Genomic DNA, 11,205 nt, shown 5'->3' with positions numbered 1-11,205 from the left:
GTCAGGGCGGCTAGGGTCTGGAACCAGCTTCCAGGTGAGGTGGTGCAGGCTCCCACCCTGGGGGTTTTTAAGAGGAGGTTGGATGACCACCTTACTGGGGTCATTTGACCCCAGTGCTCTTCCTGCCAAGGCAGGGGGTCAGACTAGATGATCTGCTCAGGTCCCTTCCGACCCTAGAAACTATGAAACTATAAGGCCTTTCAAGAAAAAGGTGCTGTGAATCCTTATTTTAAAAACTGCAAGCTCAAAAATATCTTAATTTAAAAAGTCCTGTGCTGGGAGTATGACTACTTATTCTTTAGCCAATTTAACTTGGGAACATTTAACTCAAGAGACACCTTAAAACAAATCATATGCCCAGATATATTACCTGGCCAGACAACCAACCACAAGTTACTGTTCTTTAGGACAGAGGCTCCGAAACTTTTTGGGCCAAGAGACACCTGTTAATCATCAACACTTTTTATGGACCACTAAATAGTCTCATTAGCAAGCTTTTAATCAAGAACATTATGAAAGGTACCTGGGGTCCAGTATCATCTGCTGATCAGTTTGGAAACCAGTGCCTTAAGACTATCTTTTAGGTTTTTTCAACAGCTGCTGGTACTTCCCTGGGCTGCTCAAGATGCATGACTACAGCCCACCTCTTAGGAAAAGCAAGCTATTCATATCCCCAAAAACTATACATTTACAACATTATATATATCTATGCCCTTTTTTTAATATCATATTACATGTGGACACCACCCAAAGGTATTAAAGGCCTATACTGTGAATCATTCAGGAAAGAATATTTAAGTTTTATGGAAAAGTCCCTGCTTATATAATAAGAAGCAACCAACAACTGAGCAGAGAGTGCTGTACCTATATTCTTCAAGGCACAATCCTAAGTAATCAGATTGTAGCATATAACATGACCCACTAATACAAAAGCAATATAGAAAATACAAGTACTTTCAGAGAATGCTTTAACAGGAACCAGTGACCAAGTGAAAACTGCCTTTAAAAATATTTCTTTTAGAATAAGTTTCTCTCACAAACATGTCAAATACAGCTGCCTTTCAGGAACATATTTGTTTAGGCTACAAAAAATATGGTCTCAAACCATGCCTATACATCTCATGTAACTCCTGTTTACTGTGCATAGTTCCAGTGAAGTCAGCATAATTATTCATAACATACAAAACTAATTCTGTACACGGTTGGGAGCCCTGCATGGTTTAAAACCTATGCAAGGTATACTCACCTCTGCCTTCTTTCTTCATCCTTCAATACTTCATAGATAGCCACCAACTGAAACAAAAGCACTGCATTTATTAACATATTCCAAATCTCTAAGAAATAAAAGGGCTCATACTTCCAAATCTTTACATTTAAAAAAAGGGCAGTTTTAGGATTTCCCCTTGCCCCTGAATAATCCTGCTACTCTTGTAGTTTTACAATTCTTATTTTCCTGTACTCGCATTTGTTTTTCTTTCCTGATTGAGGAAAATTAACAGACTGTGCAAAGGAAAAAAAATGATATCCCTATACACATGTTGTCAGATGTACAAAGCATGCAAATTTTAAAATTAAAGGTTTTCCCTCTCAAATCTCTCTCGCTCTGCTGTTGCTATCTTTCTCAAATAGAAGGGTCAGAAAGAAAACATAATTTTTAAGGTGATGGGCATCTCTTCAATGGTCCTAACGTACCCTCATTATTAAAGCCGCATAGCAAATTGCCTTGATTTAGTAAACTATTGTGAAATGGCTGAGTCTGACTTGACAGTTGCATGTTATTGCCCTGTTAAGACTAAAAGGGAAAAACACTCGAGACTTGAAAAGAATTACTGCCTTAACTGATAAAACTTACTTAAAAATGGTGGAACATTTTCCTAAGCTTCCATTAAAAAGGTCAGTGCATGTTTACAAGCAATGTCTTCATGTAGAGAAAATAAAATATTCATTTTCCTGTTAGCAGTATACAGCTACATTTTTAAATACTTCTGTATTAAAAATATTCAAATAGCTGCATTCTAATTTGAGATACTCTTTAGATGACATTTGTTCAGCATTAAATCCAAATAAAACAGGAATAAATTTCCTTTTTAATAAAGGCGATCAATTATTTCAGAAAATATTTTGTTGCTATCAAAACTATATTTTTATATAAATAAGTTACGTGATTATAAAAAAATGCCACTCCCCCCTCTTCTTCCCTCCCCCCCAAAGCATATTAAAGCACTTCACTTACTTGCCTGAACTGGGTTTCTGCATTTTCATCTTTGTTCTTGTCTGGGTGTAGAGTTAACGAAAGCTTACGATATGCTTTCCTAATGTCCGCAGATGAAGCATCCTGCAAAAAACACAAAGCAAACTTTGTCAGAAACAAATTGCCAGAACTTTGTTAAGATCTGAGAAGACAGCCAACCAAGTGCAGGACCTGAGGCAATGTAATTTGAGCAATCAGTCTAACAACCAAGCTATGCAGCTAGCCTGACCCACATGACTGAACAACCATTCAATCTAACTCCGCTCTCATCTTAACTTCTTTCATTACCATACATTCATTACAAGAGAATTTGCCAAAACTTTCAAATACTTTCTTAAAAATTAACTAATAAATCTTCTATGCCAATTAAAAGATCAAAAGACAAATTAAAAATTAATACATCTGTGTATCTTCAAGGAAGTCACCATTCTTTCAAATTATTATGCTCATTTTCGAATTTCAGGCCCTTCTGCATGCTGTTCCCTTAACATTATTTACATCTAATTCAATATTTATAGGACTTTCATGCAATCTAATTCCAGTAAGTCTTAAGAACTGTCCTTTTTTGAAGTAGGTTCAGCTTGTATTTAATTTTGGACCACCATAACTAGAGCCAATATATATTTCTGGAAGATGTTAAAAAGAATACATTTGTACCCTACAAGTTTCTCTTTTATCTTTCTTATGTTTGTGAAAGAGTGCCTATAAACAAAATATTGAATTAATTACACATGTACAACAGACTACTGCATATATTCGAAGTATACAAAGTACATTATGAAATGTCCGAATAAGAGAGATTAAAAGAGGCTATATTTATTGCCCATTATAGAATATATAACAAAGCATCATGTTATAAACCAAGAACGTGTGTTTCACAGCAAATACCTTGAAAGATAGTATGTCAGAATGATGCTAGAATTTTCTCATATCTAAAAGACTCCAATATAAATAAAGAACAAAAACTCCTTTATCAGTTTAACGTGCTGAGATAAGCCTGTCATGCAATTTAAAATTTCTTGGCTTTAGGATTTATTTTCCAAGATATGTTTTAAGATGACTGTATCAACAGGGATAAATTAAAAACAAAACAAATAAACAAAAACAGACCTGAATTAGCTGTTAGAGGAGCAGAGCTGATACAAGACAATTAAAGCAACACTGTAATTAGTCTGCCAAGCTTTCCATTACAAACCATTATTTTAATTACAATTTTTAAGGCTTATGGCATCTTGCTATATTGCTGTACAAAAGTTATAGCCAAAGACTAAATATTCTTTGAAGGACTGACATGCAGTATCAGAGGGAATCTGAGGGAGAGTTCAGTTATGAAATGGAATATACAATTCTAAGATAATTGATCTAAGATTTTAAGATAAAATGCTGTTATCCTATAAACTATACAGAGTTTTGCAGGTTAAGCAAGTAAACAACAATTGTTCTGACAATTTAGAGGAAAGCTGGAAGTTTGTTTTTGAAACAAAAGAATTTTCAACTGACATACAAAGTGTGCACACCCAGTGGAAGTCTTTCTGTATAGCTGCATTTTATGGTTTTTACTTTGCTTTCTGGAAGCAAGGAAAAGAGGGAAAGGAAGAGGCACTGTGAGTTGCTGTTGGCATTTCAAGTATATGGGAACATTTTGTTTTCACATGAAAATTTAAAGAGTTAGATGGTACAGCTTGTAGTTTAGCCTCACATTCTCTCTTTTGACTTCATCTGCTCATGTTTGGCTTATGTTGAGATTTTTTTAATTTTATTTTGAAGACCCAAATGAGTTTTTCTTGTCAAAGGCCCACTGAAAGCATTATAAAGCACTGCTGGAAATACTGTCACAGTCAGGTGCTTCCAAAGTATTTCAGCAATATGTGTACAGGGTTTTCACATTTAAAAGGAAAATTTAAATTAAATTATGCTCCCTCCAAAATATAGACTATTTACTTGTGGAAGATTTCAGATCTGCTGTTTACTGCTGCTACAGCAAAATGTTTTAAAAATTCTCAAATGGGATCTCTTTCATTCCCACTGAAATTTGTTTCTTATGCTCAGTATTAAAAAAAGGAAACAAGGGAATAGGAGTATATAGAAACTGTAAAGTAAGTTTACTTTTAAGCTTAAGTAAAACGGAGCAATAATGAAGTACGATATCATGAAATATGATATCAAAGTTGACTTATTTACACTAAAAACTTACTGGATAGATATGTAGGAAGTAATTTAACGACTACATTGTTTACAGCTGCTGATCCAGTTAGACATCTCACCTATGTCCTGGACTTACCTTCAACACACAGCATTATTGTATTTAAGTATAATTTTGGAGAATCATGGTAGCAGATATGACAACAATGGCTTCATAGTCAAAACCAGGACAAATCACATTCAGCATTGTGACAGATAATCATGATTAACCCCGCAGTGAGGGGGAAAAGAGGGAAGAAGAAATAAGAACAGGGATGAATTATATTCAATATCCTTCCATATTTAGCTGAAATTATGGAATACAGCTTCTCTTAGACTTCACTGGTCCTAAAACTGCAGTCAACATATCTAACTTTTCTTCACAACTGTATTCAAGCACAATGGAATTCTGTAGTGCTAACAGACCCCTTGCTATTCTGTTTAGCAAGAAGAGAGTCTCTGGGTAACACTGGACACCTCCAGAAAAGTTTCCAGCCTACAAGTCTAAGTACAGACAATCAAAAAGCCTGAGGCTGAATCAATTCCATCTTTGCATGTTAATCTAAGCTGCACAGATTGAACCAATAAGATAGTGAACAGATATTCACTTTCTGATTCCAGAAATGTAGCCACTTGCCTGCAGTGGCCCAGGCCACAAGCTGGGGGGGCATTAGAGCACACCTCACTGCTTCACTGGAGCAAGTAGCATGGGCCAAGGCAAAGCCACCCAACCTGCAAGGGGGAGAGGGGTTGGTGGGGAGGTACAAAGCATACTGGGATGTTTGGGGACTGCGAGTTAACTTGAATCTGGAGGGATCAGGGACAGAAGTTCAATAAACAGATTTATCCTAAATCAGTTAAGTCTGATACTACATCCATCCAGGTTTACCTTAAACTTATTTTGGTCATTTTGAAAGTGATCTATGTGAACTGAACTTCTGTTGTGTTACAGATCTGAACCACTTTCCAATCACTTTTACCAGCCCACATAATTTCCGTCCCTAACCCAAGAGACAAAGGAGTCACGGAACCATATATACTTACAGGTTTGAATTCTCCCCTCCCCACTCCTTAAAGACCAGGCTTTGAGGACTACTTGGAGGGCTTTGTTCACAATTAAATAAACATTAGGTTCTTTTCATTGTTTCTAGTTGGGGGGGAGTTAATTAAAAAGCACATGTGAAAGCATAGACATCTAGTGGTGCTCCATAAAATCAATTTGCTAGATGTATCCCTGACACCGAGTTCCATGTTGACAACTGTCTTGTCACTGATGACAAACTACTGGTTTAATATTATTTCCCTCATGTGGGATCACAGCACTATTTCAACCAGTTTTCCTAACTCCAGGTAATCTATAATCCCATAATGCAGCATCATACTGCAGATAAGAAAAAGCACATACCTGATAACTAGCATTCACTTGCATGAGACAAACATATTGTCCTATGTGTCCTCATATATTGGCTTAGAGACTCTGAACTTAATGAAAGCCAGCAATCTAGGAACTAAGCTGGTACGATTCCCTTATCAATGGCTGAATCAGTACATCAGTACTGGGCTCTTCAGTGTTCTTTTACAACAAATGATCATGTTCAGACATTATGGGTAAATAATGTATTTTCCCAAATCAAGCCGTAACTAAAAAAGGAAAAAGCAACATTTGCTGACTTGTTATTTATGCAAAATAACTGCAACAGAAATTAATTTAAAAAATTGGACAGAGACCAAGAATTAAAAATCTCAACCCCAAAGGTGTATATTATACCATGGGACAGTGTGAAAAATGGCAGCAAAGATTATTTAAAATAGAAAAATGTTCTCAACTTTCAGATGTTCTAAGTTTTGGAGAGTGAAAACTAATGTTTCAAATAATTCTCCCAATTACCAGATAGCAAGCTACTTCTCCCTTTCTGTTCACAGTTTTGGACATACTGCTGTGTTCATGTGAAGCAGGAGTGCAATGGAGTTTCCTCACAACAAAAGACAGCTTAGCTAAAGCGTCAAGGGAAATGATGAATGTATGTTCATATCTGCAGTTAACTATCAAATAGAGTTGGCCAAACTTCCTTAGATTTGGGTTTGAGGCTGAAGTTGAGTTGAACAAAAAATGCAGGATACAAAACATTCAAGTTGTACATGCCCCACACACATCATCTGCACACATCCCAACTCATAAATTTGTCATTAAGCCCCGTGGCACACATCATGTTTATGCCAAAATTAACATGCTAATCATACCATAAAGTGGCAAAGGTGCAACACTTACACCCAATTTAAGGCACCATAAGGCAACCAGCCATGAAAAAGTGTTCCACATACTGTATAAACAAAAAAAAAAAAATTTATGGTGCCTTAAATGGAATGTGTAGAATATCCACACATGGGGGCTGCTTGGGGGTGGATTCCTGACAATCAGCCCTGGGCAGCCTCCCATCTCCAACAGGCAGTGCTGACAATCTGGCTGGCACTGGCCTGGAGTAGCCCCAGGTCCCTAGCCAGCCAAGGGGTGCCCTGCAGGCTCCCCTGCTGAGGAGTTCAAACCCCTGCACTGGACAGGGGTTTAAATAAGGTTCCCAGTGGAAGGGAAGGGGGTAGGGGAGAAGAGTTGAAGGGTTTCCCCCACTGGGGACTTTGAACCCTCCAGCTGGCAGCTCATCTTGAACCAGACCCAGAACAGCCTCAGGTCACAGCAGGTGCTGTGGGCCCCTGACTTTCAACTGGCTACTGTACTGCACTGGCAGATAGAAAGGGCACAGCTGGGATCTGTTCCCTGATCCCAAAAATCACACCTCCTGCCATACACAGGTAGCACAGCTAGCAGCATAACTGTTGTGGGGGAGGGCAGATACCACAGCATCATTTAATGAATGTAGGCCAGGAGCACAAATTACTTCTTAGAATAAACAAGCAAAAACTCAAGAAAAATCAAAAAAACAGAAAGGAGAGAGAGGGTGACTTATTATTTAACTATGTAATCTTTCTTTAGGAGCTCTATTTAAACTGTCTAGGAGCTGTCTGCAGTTTGAGAGCCATAGCTGAACGACCCCTGCTACAGAAGAGTGGTTCCCAAGCTATTAGACCACTATCAGCCCACAAAATTTCTTGTACCATCATGCCTTCTTAGCGATTAAAAAGAAAGGTGATGGGAAGGGGGCAGATTCAATGTACGACTACTTACCATGGCCTCACAAATCTACCACTGGTCTTTACACCAGTCTGGGCAAAACTATCACAGAATATATAGTGATTTTAATTTAGAAAAGGTCAGAATCCTTAGGGGTTTCAGACTCACAAAACAGATTAAAACATCTGCATCCATGATGCATTTAGTCTTTAGATAAAACGAGTAAGTCTGAATTTCAGAGGCTTCACTGCATGGTCTGCTACATACATGCAAATATGCACTTGAAAACACCTATATGGGAACTTTCAAACAGGAATATTTCAGCATGTACCCAAGTGGATTTTCCATGAGTAAAAACTAGAACCAGGCAGTAGAAAATAGATTCTATCTTCTGTACTTCCCGATATTAGTGTGTACACAGTCAGTATATGCAGAGATTTAAAACACACACAGATGCCACCTCTCATCAAAAACATTTTTTTCCTTACTTACCTAAGAAGAGATCAATAGAATAAGTATTAAAAAGAAACTTCTTTTAAATATCTACAGAACCATCATTAACGAGGCAGCTTTTTTATATCAAAAACTACTTTTCTCTAATCATCTCATTTACATTTTGCATGGAAACAAATTAGTAATTTCACTTTTGTTTTGTTTAGAGTCATTTTCACTTTTAGATTCTCCAATATTATCACAAAAGCTACATATCTTACATTAAAAATATTTGAAAAGAAGAGGTAAGGTATGGAGGAACGTGCGCTTTCAAATAACTTACTTATACTTTAAAAACTTCATGGAAAATCCGTAATTTATCTTCAGGTTTTATAAGTAATATGCTTTAATTCTTCCACAGCAGAACCCAGATATTTTGTAGGGTTACCTTCCTAGCACCCTTGCAAATAAGAAGGTATATGTGGGGTAAACAGAACCACAGCAAACAGCTGCATGAGACTACTGAGGTGCTCCAGCTGTTTGCTACAGCTTTTATTTCAAAAGGCTCTGCTTCTCCAGCCAGCTGCAGGGAACCACTGATGAGCTCCAGCTGAGTGGAGAAGCGGAACCCTTTGAAGTAAAGAGTTGCAGCAAGCTGCTCAGCAGCTCCTAATTCAGTTATCCACTGTGAACTAAACAAGTTTCAAACCATCCCCATACAAATGATCCACAGTCCTAGTGTACTTAAAATTAAGAAGTCAAATCTAGCCTCCCATCTTCTCCCTAAACTATGCGATTATTCTCACCTCTATACTTTTAATGTACTGCTATTTATATTCAACATACACTTTGGAGTTTCATCTTTCACTAGCAAACCAAATATGCTTACTTTAACTAGAAAAACTAAAGTTATACTGTATAGTGCCATCTCATTTGCAACAATCCTGCTTAAACATAGTTATGATTACTAATGAAGATCTTTTTTCTAAGGCTCATGTAGTCCTAAATTCGTGAGAAATGCAATCATGTATCCGCCCATCTAATATTACCACAGGCAATCAGTCTGATTAGCAGGGATCCAGGTTTTCCATTTCCCACGGAAAACCAGAGGAAAATGAGGATTTCCCCCTTTACCAGAGGAAAACACAGATTTCTCATTTTGGTGGAGAAACCCACAAATTTTGCAGTTTTGAAGAGAGCTTTCTGCAGGATGTAAGAGCTCCAGCCTGCAGGGAGCTGGGTGGAGCAGGAGAAGGGCAGTCAGGCAAGGGGCACCATGGGCATGTATAGACACATGGCTGCCAGGCAGCCTGGAGAGCAGTCCCCACAGGTAAGTCAGAGAGGAGAAGAGGAGATTGAGGCCCCCATAGGGAGGAAGGGAGGGAGCTGGGCAAGGCTGGAGCTAGGGCTACTGCCCAGCCAAGCAGTGTATGGGGTTTGGGGCCCAGGGCTGAAATATGCAGCCACGGGGCCTTGGCAGGAAGTGGGATGGGGCTGCAGATGGCTCCTCTAGGGCTGGCTGGGACTGGCTCCCCATTGCTGTGCACACTCTCTGGTGAGGCAGAGGGAACCTGCACCCCCCAGACCTGTGCAAGGGGGGGGGGAGGGGCAGGGAGAAGCTGCACGCTGCCTGTTACAGGCTCAGGCTTCTGCACTGCTGCCCTCCCCTGGGGCTTCTGCAGCCTGGCAGATGCAACCCGGTGCTGTACAGTACAGCAAGGCCGCACGGGAAAGCTGCTGGCAGCTGGCAGCTCTGCGCCACCCTGGCGATGTGCCCCCTGCCTGTACAGCAACAATGAGGGGCACAACCATATGCTGCTGCCCACACACTGCCACGCACACAGGGGGCGCCTTGCCAGGAAGGCAAAGAGCTCTGCAACACTCAGCAGGTATGCAGGCCCACCTACCTTTTTTTTTAAAGAAATATAGTAGCAGGATCCTTTCACTTCATATGCATGCATAATCCTGTGCATCAATTCAGGCATCCTTCACTTTCTCACACCAGTCATGTATATTGTCCAACGGGACAATTATACTTAAGGGCATATACCAACTATGGCATGACAGCAAAAACTAAAACTAAGGCAAAACTGTGTGAATCAGGCATAACTAAGCCCTTCCCAAAAAAGTAATAATCTCTTTAGACAAAAAAGTACAAGACAGAGGGATGAAAACCGAAAAATGAAGATTAAAAAAAAAGGGACAAGTGATACAAGAGATGCACAGAGCAACTGGAAACTGATAAAACTCACGTGGGGCAAGAGAAAGAAATAACAGTCCAATGGCAGCACATATCCTGTTTTGATCTCCACATCCCCAAAAGGGCTAAGAACTTCTATGGAAACAGCACCTCAATGCCCTTATATTGCTCTCTAGCTCTTCCTGGTTGAGTGAAGGAACAGAATATATCCAGCTGTGTCACTAATATGTAGTATTTACGGAGAAAAGAACAGAATAGATTCCCAAAAGATTCCTAGAAATAACTCCCTTTCTTACTTGTAATGCAGTATGTGTACTGTGTCCCTGAAAGACCACACAAATTAAAGAACAAAGAAACATCCGTTGAAATAAAAGGTGAAAGATTAAATGAAAGATTACACAAGTCTGAAACATTTCCTCATAAATTCTTTTTCTGTTCCAGGAATTACAGAAGAAATTCTAAACAAAGCTAGGTATTTTAAAATTATAAAAAATGCTTTGACATGGTTTAACTTACATCTCCTCCACATATCAGATCAGAATTTCATCTGGCTTTAAGCAGCATCCACTGACTTCGATGAAACTGTTCTAATTTAACCCAGGTAAGAACCTGGCCTTGCATGTTTATGTCACTGAAAGGCAATTATCCATTTTATTCTTACAAACTAGTCCCACTGTCATGGATACATTCAATTTTTAATTAAAGAAATGCTATTGTGGTACTTAAATCCAATATTGAACTATTTCCACTACTGTAAATACATTCTGGAGTTATTTTACTATAGTCAAGGAATGTCTAACAAGAAACTATTCACCTGGGAAACAAACTTTTTATGAGAATATATGCCCTTTTAAAACACATAAATAATGAAGAGGTATTTAAACCATATTGGAAAAAGAAAAACAAATGTTTCAATTTCTTTTTAACTATATTTCAGGCAATAAGTAAAGCCCCTTCACTCCCAAAAACCTAGGTACAGCGTACCAATCCTGGAACTGGGATGGACATGCTTTT

At 38.7% G+C, this 11,205-nt stretch overlaps 1 protein-coding gene across 1 annotated transcript in view; it reads right to left on the bottom strand.

The window, feature by feature from the left end:
* Window positions 1–11,205, bottom strand: part of DNAJC1 (DnaJ heat shock protein family (Hsp40) member C1) — a 253,765-nt gene that overhangs the window by 132,012 nt on the left and 110,548 nt on the right. The window contains exons 2-3 of the mRNA XM_019508309.1: window positions 2,234–2,335; window positions 1,247–1,293 (exon numbers count right to left, since the gene is read on the bottom strand). Of these exons, the coding sequence (XP_019363854.1) occupies window positions 1,247–1,293; window positions 2,234–2,335 (149 nt within the window). The remainder of the gene's footprint in view (window positions 1–1,246; window positions 1,294–2,233; window positions 2,336–11,205) is intronic.

Source organism: Gavialis gangeticus, unplaced genomic scaffold (genome assembly GCF_001723915.1).
Source record: "Gavialis gangeticus isolate Ggan-Ray unplaced genomic scaffold, GavGan_comp1, whole genome shotgun sequence".
Taxonomy (NCBI): domain Eukaryota; kingdom Metazoa; phylum Chordata; order Crocodylia; family Gavialidae; genus Gavialis; species Gavialis gangeticus.
Note: the sequence above shows the minus strand (reverse complement) of the source record. Positions and strands in the feature narration are given on the sequence as shown.